General features: G+C 39.5%; 1 protein-coding gene across 3 annotated transcripts in view; it reads left to right on the top strand.

Annotated features, from left to right (window-relative positions):
- pcsk5b (proprotein convertase subtilisin/kexin type 5b) overlaps positions 1 to 15,772 on the top strand; it is a 338,718-nt gene that overhangs the window by 195,322 nt on the left and 127,624 nt on the right. For all 3 annotated transcript variants that reach the window (XM_080188893.1, XM_080188895.1, XM_080188894.1), the window contains exons 15-20: positions 3,311 to 3,410; positions 6,598 to 6,791; positions 7,849 to 7,933; positions 9,078 to 9,181; positions 13,760 to 13,889; positions 15,566 to 15,681. In XM_080188893.1, coding sequence (XP_080045019.1) covers positions 3,311 to 3,410; positions 6,598 to 6,791; positions 7,849 to 7,933; positions 9,078 to 9,181; positions 13,760 to 13,889; positions 15,566 to 15,681 — 729 coding nt within the window. The remainder of the gene's footprint in view (positions 1 to 3,310; positions 3,411 to 6,597; positions 6,792 to 7,848; positions 7,934 to 9,077; positions 9,182 to 13,759; positions 13,890 to 15,565; positions 15,682 to 15,772) is intronic.

The raw sequence follows: 15,772 nt of genomic DNA, 5'->3' as shown, positions 1-15,772 counted from the left end.
CCACAAATTCCTGAGATGTGAATTGCTTCCCATTATCACTGGCTTGTTGTTCAGGTGATCCAAATCTTCCAAACAGCTTATCCAACTCCTCTATGGTTCTTTTTGTTGTGATGGATTTCATCATCCTGACTTTGGGCCACTTTGAATGCATGCCTACTAGGAAAAGAAACATACAACCTTCAATGGGTCCTGTGAAGTCGATATGCATCTTTTACCAAGGCCATCCCATAGGTGAAGTTGTTATAGAGGTGGAGTATTCTGAATTCTAATGCATAACTGATATTGGCCCACTTTCTCTTGTATTTGTGAGACATGTACCAGGCACCAAAACTAGCTTTGATTGAGCTGTTTCATCTACATTACCTCTGGATAACCTTCTAGCAATTGATCCAGGATCCGACCATAAACACGGATGATCACCCTGATCCCTTATAGCAATGCTCGTTTTAGATAGGGAATATACAATAAATGGGAATAAATTTGGATAATTCAAGTTCCCTCATTATATATGATCTGAATTCAGGATTTTTCTTCTGTTCATCCAATGATGATCCTCTTAAAATCATGTCCGTGACCTTACCCTTTACTGGGTTGCTCCTTAGAACCATAAAAAAGTTATAGCACAGAATGGGACCATTTGGCCTATCTTGTCCATGCCAGCCCCAGGACACCCCAGGTGCCCTTTCCAGTCTCTCCTTCCTGCACCCAGCCCATAGCCCTGCAGCTTACAGTATGCAAGGTGCATATCCAGGTGCTTTTTAAAAGAGTTTAGGGTCTCTGCCTCCACCACCCTTTGCGTAGAATAGTTCTTCCTCATGTCCTCTCTACACGAGGATACGAGGCCAGGTCGCTAGGTGGATTGAGAACTGGCTGGGTAATAGGAGACAGAGGGTAGTTGTGCTCTTAGGCTGATTGGTTTTACCAAATTGACACTATTCTCCCCTGAATCTGGCTAAGTTAGGGGTTCCATTCGTAGACATGCAGGGTAGAATAGGTGTAGGGTGATGCGGCGGCGCCGGCTCATTGGGCCGAAGGGCCTGTTTCCATGCTGGGTTGTTCTTTGTTCTTTGTTGTTGTACACCTACTGCTGCTTACCTTGAATCAATGTCCATTGAATTCTCCGCAATGGGAAGTAATTTTATCCTGTTTACTCTATCTCTCCCCTTCATAATTTTGTACAGTTCTATCAAATCATCATTCAGCCTTCTTCATTCCAAGGAAAATGAGCCAAATCTATCCAGTCTCTCTTCATAGCTACACTTTTCTAGCGCTGGCAATATTCTTGTAAACTTCCTTTGCACTCTCTCCAGAACAATTATGTTCTTTCTGTTATGTAGTAATAGTTCAGCTGTGACCTCGCTTGTATTTTATACAATTCAATCATTATATCCTTACTTTTATACTCTATACCTCTGCCAATGAAGGAGAGCATTCCGTTTACTGCCTTTATAACCTTAACTACTTGAACTGCTGCCTTTGAGGATCTGTATACTTGTGCACCAAGATCTCTCACTTCGTCTATCCTTCTTAGCATACTTGCATTTATTGTGTGTTCCCTGTGACTGTTTGACCTACCTAAATACATAACCTCACACTTCTCTCTGTTAAAATCCATCTGCCACTTTACTGCCTACTCGACCACCCATCGATATTGTTGTGGAGATTAGAGACTCGGCCAATCTTAGTGTTGTCTACAGATTTTCCAATTGTGTTCCATGGTCATGTCTAAATCATTAATGTATAACACTAACAGCAAGGGTCCCAACGTTGAACTCTGTAGAACCACCATTTGAAACAACTTTCCATTCGTAAGGGCATTCGTCGACCGTTACTCTTAGTTTCCTGTTGCTAAGCCAACTTTAGATCCAATTTGGCACATTACCCTGTATTTATTCCACAGACTTTTACTTTTTTGACTAATCTGCCATGTGGGACCTTGACAAAAACCTTGCTAAAATCCATGTACACAACATCCACTGCACTTCCTTCAAGTTCAGCAATCCCACAACTGATGAATCAGATCTAAACTCTCTAGTCCACCACCATTCACATCCAGTTGTGAATGGTGGTGGACAATTAAACAGATAACTGGAGGAGGAAGCGCCACAAATATCCCTATCCTCAACAATGGGGGAATCCAGAATGTCAGGGTAGTGTCCAAGGCCCAATCATCTCCAGTTATTTCATCAAGAATCTTCCCTCTATCATATGGTCAGAAATGAGGATGTTTGTGGATTGTTGCACAATATTATAACAGCATAAAATCTAATTAGTTTATAGCTAGAGAACAGTGTACAGTTCTGGTCACCATATTTGTGGAAGGATGTAATTGCATTAGAAAGGATACAGTAGAGATTTATGAGGGTGTTGCCAGTGCTGGAAATTTACAGCTATTATGAAAGATTGAATAAGATACACCATTTTCTTTGGAATAGGGAGGATAGAGGGAGACTTAATTGTGTTGCATAAAATTATAAGGGGCCTAGACAGTGTGGATAGAATGGATTAGCAGAAAGGTTAATGATTAACGGGCATAGATTTAAATACATTGGTAGAAGATGGGGGAGAATTGAAAAATGTTTTCACCTAGAGAAAATTTGAGGCCTGGATCTCACTGCCTGAAAGAGTGTTAGAGAAAGAAGCATCTCATATTCAAAAAGTACTTGGACATGCACTTAGTGTTATAACCCAAGAGCTAGAAAGTGGGATTTGGCTGGATAGAGCTTTTTCTGTTGGCCCAGACATGACAAACCAAATGACCACAGCCTTTGCCATAAGTTTCTGTTTTTATGATTCCAGGTCCTGTGGGATCCACATGAGTCTATCAAATACCAAAGATTGATAGCCATTTCACTATAGGCATTGTGATTACATATCGTGGTAGCTAGAATCAGAATTGTTCGATAAAACTAGGATTAAATTCATGTTTCATCAGGTAGCTGTCTTCTGGAACTTCCATTCCATGAAGACAACTTTCTTTGCGTGGATTAAAGCCATTAGACTGTCTTGATTTATGCATATTATTCCAAGTTTACCAAAGTATACCAAATGTGCAGGCTCTGCCTTAAGTGAATTTCAGTTCCAGTTTTTGTGGGTCTATAAAGATGATATTAGTCCTACGTTTTTCAAGTAAGTCATAAAATAAATTTAGTTTTAATTTCTTCTGTTAGTCAATTAAGTAAATGACAAAAGCACATTTTCTTCTAATATTCATTCATAGTTTTGTACTTAAGGTTTCTAAATAAAATGCTGCTTCTCTAGAGAAAAACAAAATCAGTTAATCAAATCAATTAAACTCTTCATTGTTTAGGATCCTGTAATTCTGAATGTAATAATGGCTGTGATGGACCTGGGCCTCATCAATGCATTGATTGTTTGCATTATTTCCTCAAGTTCAAAAACAATACGAGGTAGGTCAATTTACTGGAAACCAAGGGACTGGTGGAGGAATAACTCTAACAATGGTTTAGGTTTGTGCAGTGAGTTTAATCCCAAAAGGGATTTCAATTTGGGAAGCCAACATCAATCCCACCCTTTTCTTGCTTTCATGGGTAGATTTGAAGGTGAGCAGAGAATGCCAATGTCACTGTCAGGTAAGGCAATTAAATATAATAAGTAAATAAAGTCTGTTTCAACCAACTGGCAGCCTCAAATGTCCATGTTCCTATTCTAACCCATGTTGGCAGAATTGATGCATAATTTCACCCACCCTGATTGACAGGAAACCTGAAAATGGGATGCAAATACCATGCATCAATTAAAGAGCCTTGGCTTTGAAGCTGGCTGGAGACTTCAGTGGGTTCCCAACCACTAATGGTCTAGCTGTTTTGGCAGTGAGGTGAGTAAATGCGCCCCATGTATTAATAAACATTTAAACTCTCAAAAGATAAAAGGATAATCTAAATTGACCTGTAGTGGGATATTATTGCAGCCATCAAATTTGGAAATATCACAGCTTTCAGAACTCGTGCTGATTTTTTTTTTTACAGTTTGGAGAACATTGTGTATGAGGTGTGGTTATAAACCAGTGTGGTAATGCTTCCTACCTCGATCCCAACTCATTGTACTTGAGTAATTGTTGGTCTCATAAAAGTCGATCCCTGACTTTTGACCAAACGACGTTTAGTTTGTTCATAAACCTTGTGCAAAAGTTGACCCATAGCTTTCCAAGAACATTGTGCTCTGGCTCAACCCACTGTCCCATCTGTGCTCAGAATAATGCAGCAGAGACCAGGATTTGAGGCAGTAATTTTCTGATTTTTCTGCAATGGTACTAAATTGCGGGGGATATTGGGAACTTCAATAAAAGTTTAATTTATCAGATAAACTTAAACCAGATTACAGAGTCAATGTGCAAAGTGTGTCAAATTGGCACTACCCAGTTTGGGCATACACACAGCTGTTGCCTTTCATTAAAAAAGTCAGCAGCATTAGGTAGGTAGAGCTGTATTAATGATGACTTGTAGCTAGATGGACAACTATGTTGGGGTTAAAATATATATTTGATTTGATTTCTTATTGTTTACATGTATTGATATACACAGTGAAAAGTGTTGGGTTTTTTGTGCACTATAGAAACAAAGCATACTGCACATAGAGAAGGAAAGGAGAGAGTGCAGAATGTAGGGTAACAGTCATATCTGGAGTGTAGAGAAAGATCACCTTAATGCGATGCGGTTCCATTCAAAAGTCTGTTGGCAGCAGGAAAGAAGCTGTTCTTGAGTCAGTTGATACGTGTCTTTCTCTCGATGGAAGAGAATATGTCTGGGGTGCGTGAGGTCCTTGATTATGCTGGCTGCTTTGCCAAGGCGCACAAAGTGTAGGCAGTGCCAATAGATGGGAGGCTGATTTGATGGACTAAGCTTCGTTCATGACCCTTTATAATTTGTTGTGGTCTTAGACAGAGCAGGAGCATTACCAACCTGTGATACAACCAGAAAGAATGCTTTCTATGGTGCATCTGTAAAAGTAGGTGAGAGTCATAGCAGACATGCCAAATTTCCTTACTCTTCTGAGACAGTAGCAGCATTGGTGGGCTTACTTAACTATAGTGTTGGTATGGAAGGAACAGGATAGGTGGTTGGTGATCTGGACACCTAAAAACCTGAAGCTTTCGACCATTTCTACTTTGTCCTGATTGATGTAGACAAGAACATGTCCTCCACTACACTCACTGAAGTCGATGACAATCTCCTTCGTTCTGTTGACATTGTTGGAGAGTTTATTATCGTCACGCCAGTTCACCAGATTCTGTATCTCTTTCCTGTACTCCATCTTGTCATTGTTTGAGATCTGACCCACTATGTTGGTGTCATCAGCAAACATGAAAATCAGATCGGAGAGGAATTTGGCCACACAGTCATAGGTGTATAAGGAGCTGAGGACACAGCCTTGTGGAGTACTGGTTTTGAGGATCATCATGGAGGAGGTATTGCTGCATATCCTTACAGATTGAGGTCTGTCAATTAGGTAGCCTAGGATCCAGTTGCAGAGAGAGAAACTGAGCTCCAGGTCATGGAGTTTGGAGATGATTTTTGTTGGAATAATGGTATTTAAGGTGAGATATAGCCAATGAATAGGAGTCTGACATAGGTGTCTTTGTTACCTAGGTGCTCCAGGGTTGAATGTGGGGCCAGGGAGATGGCATGTGCTGAGTGTGTATTGCAGTGGTAGGTGAACTGTAGTGGATCCAGGCAGTCTGGGAGGCCAGAATTGATTTGTGCCATGACTATGCTTTTGAAGCACTTCATAATGATGATGTCAGAGCCACCGGACGATAGTCATTAAGGCACACTGCCTGGCTTTTCTTTGGTACTGAGATGATGTATCTATAACATACATATCTATATGTTAGTGGGGTCACCAGAAGAACCTATCTGAGACTGCAGCATGAAGATTGTTCCAGTTATGCTGTCATTTAATAAATTTTGTGTATACCATAATATTTTTCAGATCAGTGAAGGTATGCTTCATGGGTGTATTTGACCCAGTTTGTACAAAAACATTTAAGCTACTGAATCTCAACATCCTCCATTTAAGCCCAAAGAATTCCTGTTCTTAGCCAGTAATAAAATGCAGTGTCCCCTTCCTGGATTGTAATTTTCTTTCCTCTGTAATTAAGCTAAAGTACTAAGTTCACATTGGTTTAGAAACTTTCCAATTCAGTTGAATGCAATTCCATTAGTGGGTCATTAATTATGAAGGAAAATTTCTATATTTTATTTAGAGGAAATTTATAAACGAAATAGATAAGGCGACCTCTGAATATCATCCATCTAAGATCAGAGGATGTAAATTTAAATCAATGAGATAGAGTTTGAAAATATGGGGAAAATTTCTTTACTCAGAGAAAAATTATTTAAAAATAATCCAGCTGGATTATTTTGACATATTTTAGAATTGCCTGCTTAAATGCAGCATTGAAATTGAATTGACTGATAGCACAGTAATGGTCCACTTTTCTCTGTGGCGGGTCACTTTCTTCCTTTGGGTTTGAAAACTCAGTAGCATCAATGAGGATTTTTTTGCCACTGTTTCTCCTGTAATGCAAGAGTGGCAGATTACAAGTCTAATTGTGGTCTTTTGCTATGAATGCAGAACGTGTGTCCCTGATTGTCCGAGAGGATTCTTTGGTGATGAGAAGAAACGCTGTAAAAAATGTTGGTCAATCTGTGAGACTTGTGTAGGAAGCCGTAGTGACCAGTGCACTTCCTGTAAAAATGGCTACCACTTGAATGAAGAGACAAATGTCTGTATACCCAACTGCTCAGATAGTTTCTACCTCGATAAAGGTAAGATTTCTTGTTTTTAAGAAAATTTATTAAACAATGATTGAATCAGATGATTGACTAGCAATTGTTTCAAATTCTTCAATTCAGTCAATGCCTCCAATGTTGGTTCTCACTACTATTGCTTGAACAAACTGATATTGCTACTCTTGTGGTTCGGTTCAGCATCATTGATCTTGAACTATGGGAGCTTTCTCCTTTTCAGAGGCTAGACCTTTGTGGTGAATGGCCAAATCATACATCCGTCCCTAGACTAAGCTATAGATTTCTGCTTCCCTTATCGTTTATATTGTGATTGAAATTATTTTTGATTAAGCTTTTTGATCGCTTAGTTTGTGAATTCACTGTTTAATGTTATGAATATATGATTTCATAATCCATATGTTTTAGGAAATATTAGTTTAGAAATTGAATTTTAAATGTAGATAAAGAGAAGCATTTGAGAAACTGGCAATTACAGTTCAAAGGGTAACATTTAATTATTTAGTAAGTCAAGTTAGAAAGCAGGATACCTGAACAATGGATGACCTATCGCTACACAGGCAGAGGGTCAACAGTTATTTCAATATGGGATTTAAATTATTCATGTAGTTTCCAGAACAAAGAAGGTTAAAAACAACTTGTAGACACCGGGCCTTCAGATGGAACCAGTAAGTCTAGTGAGAGCATTATTATAAATTAGATATATAAATTAGTCATGTAGGCCCCAGAATCAAAGGGTTGTTTTGAAGTTAAACATAATTTGTTTAAAATCAATCCCATTAACTGTTAACACAGTAAAGATTCTGAAACGTTCTGCCAACTACTGCTACTGTATACTAAAAGATAGGAACTTCCCCAAAACAGATTAATTTATTTAGCCTGTGCAACTTCTCACCACACCATGCATAGATGGCAAAATAGTCAAACAAGTAAATAGACAAATAGCAATTTACGTTCTCGGGTACAATGTCATATGATCTGAACAGGCTATGAATAATTTCTATACAAATTTTTCTTCTCCATTCCACCACTGCAGGCCAAATTTCAGTTTATCTTGTATATTTTCGTCTTTTTCTAGATGAAAATATGTGTAGAAGATGTAGTGAAAACTGCAGAAAATGTAGTGCATTCCACCATTGTACAGATTGCAGGCCGGGTTGGAGGTAAGAACGTTATTTTTCATTGAAGGTAAGAGGGAGCAAAAAGTCAGTATATAGATAAGTATATAGGTCTCCAAACTGTATAAATACATTTTTATATCGAGTTCCAAACTAATGCCTGGTCCTGTTTTCAGAATTTGAAAGTAGCTCAATTTAGTTCTTGCTGGTATGACACAGGTTTTTAGATTTATGAGCATTTTTCTTATGGTCCACTTTTGTATCTATAATCAAATTTTTCATATCATTCAAAATACAACCCACTCAAAATGTGGTCTAATTGACGAAATTCGCATTGCAGCATCCCCCTCATTTAAAAATTGCTTGCAGTGTTGGTGGCTTCCTTGGTAAATTTACAGTGCTGTATTCCCGAGTTTAATCCTAAACATGTGTCATGATAGATGATCTAACAGAGCAATAGTAAGGATGATGCAATTGGTCTCAACACTTTGAACTAAGAAGAATAAAAAGGCTGAAATTATTGCACCTGATTATTAATCCATTGACTCCCATGCTGAAAAGTTTCTTAGATGTGGTTAAAAAGGAGGGTGGAATCTAAGTTATCTATGATGGCCCTTTCCCTCCCTAGTCAAATCATTTGTCATATTATTTGGATTTGAATATAACGTGAAGCAATGATAAGTCAAATTGCTGATAGTCAAATTTTGCCCTTTCTGAATAGAAAGGTTGACATTCCACCACATGGTTTCAGCTTAAACTATCACATCTCTGACATAGAAATTTATAGCACTGTATAGAAGCAGACCATATATTGCATCATGTTTGAGGTTTTTTGTCACAGCTGTTCAACATTAATCCTGTTGTTCTCATTGCTCCGAAACCCTGTATTTTTCTCCCTTTCAAAGGTGGGGTTGTTCATCCCTTGGAATTTGTCATGGTCTTCAATTCTGCTACTTCCTGTGACAGGGCATTTTACTCCAATGGTTAGTTCTGAATGAAGAAGTCACCAAATCTCTTGTCTGTCTCTCTCTCTCTCTTTAACTACTTTAAAACTTTTTGATCCCAGAGATAATTGAATTCATCATCAAATCTAACCTTTTATAGGAAATCTTCCATCAAGGCTCAGATCTTTTGGGTGTCATCAGATAGATCATAATTGTCGGTGACTTATTTTCCTTATTTCTGCCAGGTTGCAAGGACCAAAGTGTGTCTTCAGCTGTGAAGCTGGAACTTACTTTAATTCACTGAACAGGGAATGTGAGAGCTGTCACGTATCCTGTGCAACTTGTGCAGGTAACATTGCTGTTTAAATCTCAGTGTCTCTTTTTGTGTTATTGAGAAAACTTGGGATTGTGGGGTGGATGTGGGCAGAGCAGAGTGGAAGAAAATAGTTGGTTTGGCCAACTAATTTTTCCTGTTTGTGCTAATCTTATTTCAGTGATCTAAATTGGACTACTTACTTAGAGTTGATGTCCAAATGTTTTTGTCATAATTTCTTGAGCATTATTTTTAAGTCAGATAAATATCTTTTTAATTTGCAGAAGATGCATGATCTTGACATTGTATTAGTGTGCCAGGCATGAGGCATTTTATTTGCTGCAGTCCTAGCCTCTTGTTTCTCTTGGATAGGATCGAATCTGGGTCTAAGCTGTCTGCATCGGTCAGCCAAGCTGCCTCCGTTGTGTGCTTTGCTCTCTTCTTTTCCACCCCCACAGGCTCCAGCTGATTAATTCTTTCCTGAATCCTCTGCATTTTCCTTGCATTGTAAAGAACAAGGCTCTACCCATCCACAATATTACCTGGAATGCGGTATTGACATCCTAGACTTTCTCTCATTGAGATATCCCTGTCTGGCTAAATAACCTACCTCACTGGTGGCAACAGTACAGCACTATAAAACCAGTCCGATTTCCCATTTAGCCAGCCTACTCTCTGTCCTCCATAATTTGTTTAGAAAGTGATATAATGTTGCCTACTAGCAGTTTGTCTCCTTGGTGCTTGAACACTTAGTTACAAAATCCAAATTGAGCTGTTTTGGATGTCACCTTTGACTCAACACTGATTCCTATTCAACATGTAGATGGATTCCAAACTGCTGGGTTACCAGATCACGGTGTGAAAATAACTCAACATTTCGTGGATGGGATTTTAGGCCAGAATGGAAGTCACTAAAACTGAGGTTCTGAAAAAACATTTCAACTTCTTTGTTCTTTGAGGCGAAAATAGTTTAGAACCTTTGCTGATCTCGCATCAGAAAACTGATTGGAGCTCTGGGCAAAAAGCTTTCTATTGCTGGGTGAAAACAGGTATTATGCTCAGTGACAGCAATTGTGTGTTTTCTGGAACAATTACATCCCCCCCACTGCCCTACTTTGCTTTCAGTGGTGCTAAAGTATTTGTAGGATGATACAAAGATATGTAGAGGGACAGATAGTATTGAGGAAGCAGGAGAGCTTCAGAAGGACTTGGACAGGTTAGACTTCTGGGCAAAGAAGTGGCAAGTGAAATACTCCTTTGGAAAGAGGAACTGTTCCTCATACGACAAGCCCTTCATTCCACATTTCATTCTTGTGGACCTCCTCTGGACCCTTTCTGAGGCCAGTACATCCTTCCTTAGAGCCCAAAATGCTCACAATACTCCAAATGGAGTCTGATCAGAGCCTTATACAGCCTCAGCAGTACATTCCTGCTTTTGTATTCTAGCCCTCAATATGATTTCTAGCACTGCATTTGCCTTCCTAACTGCCGACTGAACCTGCACATTTAAACTTAAGAGAATCTTGAACAATAACTCTCGAGTTCTTTTGTGTTTCTGATTTCCTAAACATTTTCCCATTTAGAAAATAGTCTATGCCTCCATTTCTCCTTCCAAAGTGCATAATCTCGCACTTTTCCACATTGTATTCCATCTGTACTCTCCTAACCTGCCCAAGTCCTTCTGCAGCCCCCCTGCTTCCTCAATACTACCTGTTTCTCTACATATCTTTGTATCATCTGCAAACTTAGCAACAGTGCCTTCAGTTCCTCTTTCCAAATCGTTAATGTATATTGTGAGAAGTTGTGGTCCCAGCACTGACCCTTGGGGCACACCACTAGTCACCAGCTGCCATCCTGAAAAAGACCCCTTTATCTCACTCTCTGCCTTCTGCCAGTCAGCCAATCCTCTGTCTGTGTCAGGATATTACCCTTAACACCATAGGCTCTTAACTTAATTAATAATCTCCCATGCAGTACCTTGTCGAAGGCTTTTTGGAAATCTAAATAAATCACATCCACTGGTTTTCCTTTACCTAACTTCCTTGTTACCTCCTCAAAGAACTCTAGCAGATTTATCAGACATGATCTCCCCTTGTTCAAAGCTGTGCTGACTCAGTCCTACTTTATCATGCACTTCCAAGTATTCTGCGATTTCATCTTTAATAATGGACTCTCAAATCTTGCCAATGACCAGCCTATAATTTCCCATCTTCTGCCTTCTTAAACAGCGGTGTTAGTACCCTCCCTGCCTCCAGTGATTCCTGAAAGATCACCACCAATGCCTCCACAAGTTCTTCAGCTATCTCTTTTAGAACTCTGGGGTATAGTCCATCTGGTCCCGGTGATTTATCCACCTTCAGACCTTTGTTTCCCCAGAACCTTCTCCTTGATGGTCACTACCCTCACTTGTGCCCGCTGACTCTCCTGGGGCTCTGGCATTCCACTGGTGTTTTCCACCGTGAAGACTGATGCAAAGTAACTATTCAGTCTCTCTGCCATTGCTTTGTTTCCTATTATTACTTCTCCAGCCTCATTTTTCAGTGGTCCGATGGCTATTTTTGCCTCTCTCTTACCTTTTTTATTGGAAAAAAAACTCTTCCTATCTTCTTTTATATTACTAGCTAGCTTACACTCATATTTCATCTTCTACCCTCTTATTGCTTTTTTAGTTGTCCTTTGCTCACTTTTAAAGGCTTTCCAATCCTCTGGCTTCCCTCTAATCCTTGCCACTTTGTATGCTCTTTCTTTGGCTTTTATGCTGTCCTGGACTTCCCTCGTCATGATGTGGGTATGCTGGCGTTGGACTGGCGTAAACACAGTGAAAAGTTGTCAGACTTTTCACTTCCCTCGTCAGCCATGGATGCTTCGTCCTACCCGTAGCGTGTTTCTCCTCCTTGGAATGAATTTCTGTTGTGCCTCCTGAATAACTTTCAAAAACTCCTGCCATTGTTGTTCCAATGTCTTACCTGCTCGGCTCCCTTTCCAATCAACTCTGGCCAGCTTTGCCCTCATGGTTTTGTAGCTACCGTTATTTAATTGTAATATGTTGCATCTGATTTCAGCTTCTCCCTCTCAAACTGCAGGGTAAATTCTATCATATTGTGGTCACTGCTTCCAAAGGATTCCTTCACCTTAAGTTCTCTAATCAAGTCTGCCTCATTACACATCACCAAATCCAGAATTGCCTGTTCCCTAGTAGGCTCTGTTACAAGCTGCTCCAAAAAACCATCTCTTAGACATTCCATAAATTCCTTTTCTTGGGATCCACTACCTACCTGATTTTCCCAGTCCACCTGTATATTGAAGGCCCCATGATTATTGTAATATTGCCTTTTTTATATGCCTTTTCTATCTCATTTATATTCTGTCCCACATCCTGACTACTGCTAGGGGGCCTGTACATAACTCCCATCAGGGACTTTTTAACTGTGATTCCTCAACTCTAACCACAGAGATTCTATGCCTTTTAATCCTATATCACTTCTTGCTATCGATTTAACTTAATTCCTTACTAACAATGCAACCCCACCCTCTTTGCCCATCTGTCTGTTCTTCCGATAGGACAGAGATCTTTGGATATTTAGATCCCAGCTCTGATCGCCTTGCAGCCATGTCTCTGTGATGCCCACAACATTGTACCGGCCAATTTCAATATGTGCAACAAGCTCATTTACCTTGTTCTGTATACAGTGCATGTTTAGGTACAACACCCTCAGTCCTGCATTGACCACCTTCCTTCTCCTACTTGCCACCTTTTTTGCTCTGCCTGAGGTTAGTTTCCTGCCACCTTCTATACTCTCTGTTCTATTACGTGGTCTGGAAACTTTACTAACCTCTCCTGATGGATGACATTGGAATAGTTTAGGTTAGAGGGTCATTAGATTCGTTCCACTGGTCGGCACAACATCGAGGGCAGAAGGGCCTGTAGTACGCTGTTATGTTCTATGATCCTTCAACTTCATTAACCTGCACTTCTACTGTCTCCTTTAACTTTGATTTTCCAATTCTCCAGGTAACCAGACCAGGTAAGGATAACAGATTTCCTTCTCTAAAGGACATTAGTGAATCAGATGTTTTTTTTCTGACAAGCAACAGTGGTTTTATGGTCATTTTTAGATTCTTAATTCCAGATTTTTTTTATATTGAATTCAAATTCCTTTATCTATTGTGGCAGGATTCAAACACAGGTCCCCAAAACATTAGCTGAGTTTCTGGATTAATAGTCTAGCTATAACACTGTTAGGCCATCGCTTCCTCTAGACACTGATTGTGGAGGAAAAAATTGCTTGAAAATGGCATACGTTAAGCCCATTTTGGAGAAGGTGTTCTTTAAAGTCATATAAATAGACCATGATGGACTGAAATTGTTGTCAAATACTCATGCACCAAATCTGATTAAATCAATAATATGCATGTTTTGCATCTTTAATAATATGCCCAGTGATTATACAGTCCTACACACTTCAAATCTTGATTCATATCTCTGAACTAAAGATTTGGATGCAAGAAATCTTTGGGGAATGTTATCACCAAAGAGTGACTTTTCAGTTAGATGGATCTTGTGATTTTTGAATCTTGAGGATCTACTGTAACCATTTCTGTCCTGTGTTGCAGGTCCAGGCCAAGAGTCCTGCACACAGTGTGCTGCAGGTTACTACCTGGAGGAGTGGAGGTGTGTTTTGAGTTGCAGTCTAGGCTACTACATAGATCTGCAATCTGAACATGAAGAAAAGATATGCAGGAGGCAAGTTGTGATTTAAGAAAAAAACAAGAGTTAATAATGTCAAAGCATTTTTTGAAATTATTCTGATTGCTCATCTCCCTCTTCCTATCTTAGTCGCCTGCCTATTCGCAAGGCAATGCATTGGATCATTACAAAAATCCACAGTGGATCCTGTGGCACAGTTTTCCAAATTACATTTTTGAGGATGGCTAACTACGAACGTTTTACTTTTCACTTACTGAAGGCCAACCTCATCAAATGTCTGAGGATTTGGCAGTGACCTCACCCCTCAACCTTAATTTCAAACTATACCTTTTACACAAAAGTTGTGAATGTTTTGCAGTAAAATTGTTGATTGTGCAGCCTTCTTCCATTGCTTCATTCTACTAAAATGTATACATTTTTAAATGAACACTTGAGTTAGGCCCTTTCACAACCTCAAGATATCCCAAGGTAATTTTATAGCCAGTTAATTACTCCTGAAGTGTAGGTGTTATTGTAATGTAGGAAAAAATTAAGAATGGTTGAATGAAAAATCAAACTGAATTGGGGTGTTTACAGGAAAAGCTATTTTTAATTTCTGATTCTGAATATGAATTATACTCTGTATCAGTGGTCCATTTTCTGCCAAATACTTGCTCATTGGCAATTTATTCCAATAGGAAAATTGATTACAGCACAAGAGGAGGCCATTCAGCTTGTTGTATCTGTGCTTTCTGCAAGAGCAATTCCACAAGGGCCACTTGCCCAACCTTTCCCCATAGCCATACAATTTTACTTCCTTTTCAGAAAATAATCGAGTCCTCTTTTGAAAGTTATAATTGAATATGTCTCTGCCACACCCCCAGGTTTTGCATTCCAGATCATAATTACTCATTATGTAAATGTTTTCACTCATCACCATTGCTTCTTCTGCCAATTCCCTTAAATCAGTTCTCAATCGTTCCACCATTGGGAACAGTTTCTCCCCATGTGTCCTATTCAGATCCCTCCATGGTGTTGAATGCCTCCACCAAATCTTCCATCTTCTCTTCTTCGAAGAGAACAGCCTCAGCTTGTCCAATCTGTCCATGGAACTGAAGCTCCTCATCCCTGGAACTCTAGATAGAACAGGGCAATGGGTTTAATTTAGAATAATCCCACCAAAGAGCTGACACTGAGACAATGGGTCAAGTGACCTCTTTTTGCTGTAAACATCCATGGTCCCTTTTGTGTGGGCATGAGTGAGAATAAAGAGATATAGCAGAGAGAAACAATGTAGAAAACATGAGGGGAAAACCTACATACAAATTAGGCATTTATGCAACAAGTAACACACACCCCAGCCAATGTTATCTTACGTCAATGTTTCTGGGGAATTCTGGAAGTCTTCATAATATCGAAGATTGGCTCCTGCAGACTACTCCCTCAACATCATAAATGCATGTCAGGCCAGCAGTCAGTGGGCGCAGTCATAACATAACTGCTGGAATCACAAAACTCTGGCTTTTTGGGGGCTGTTGTGTTCAAGTGCCATATACTTTTTGTGATCTGCCCTCCTAAATCATACATAATTATACATAAACAAATCTTCCTTTTAAGATTTTGGATTAAGCCACCTTCTGCTGAAAATTCCCCTTTTCCTTCCTGCACATATTTTCTTTGTATTTAAGAAGACATTAATGGGACTTTGGAACAAAATGTATTTTTTTTTCAAGGTGTGATGCAAGCTGTTTAACTTGTACTGGTCAAGGTGAAAGGAACTGCAGTACCTGTCCTAGTGGATACAATCTCGAGGGGGGAGTCTGTGTGGTCGGCACTGTTTGTAAAGATGGTGAGTACTCCTGGTCATTGCCTTTCTCTTAAGCTCTGCTCAGGGGCTAAAGCAAGTCATTTTAGTTGGACATACTGAAGCAGCATTGATG

The sequence above is a fragment of the Carcharhinus amblyrhynchos genome, chromosome 5 (assembly GCF_965287045.1).
Source record: "Carcharhinus amblyrhynchos chromosome 5, sCarAmb.v2.hapA, whole genome shotgun sequence".
Taxonomy (NCBI): Eukaryota; Metazoa; Chordata; class Chondrichthyes; order Carcharhiniformes; family Carcharhinidae; genus Carcharhinus; species Carcharhinus amblyrhynchos.
The sequence above is the reverse complement of the archived record's forward strand: the minus strand, read 5'-3'. Positions and strand labels throughout refer to the sequence as shown.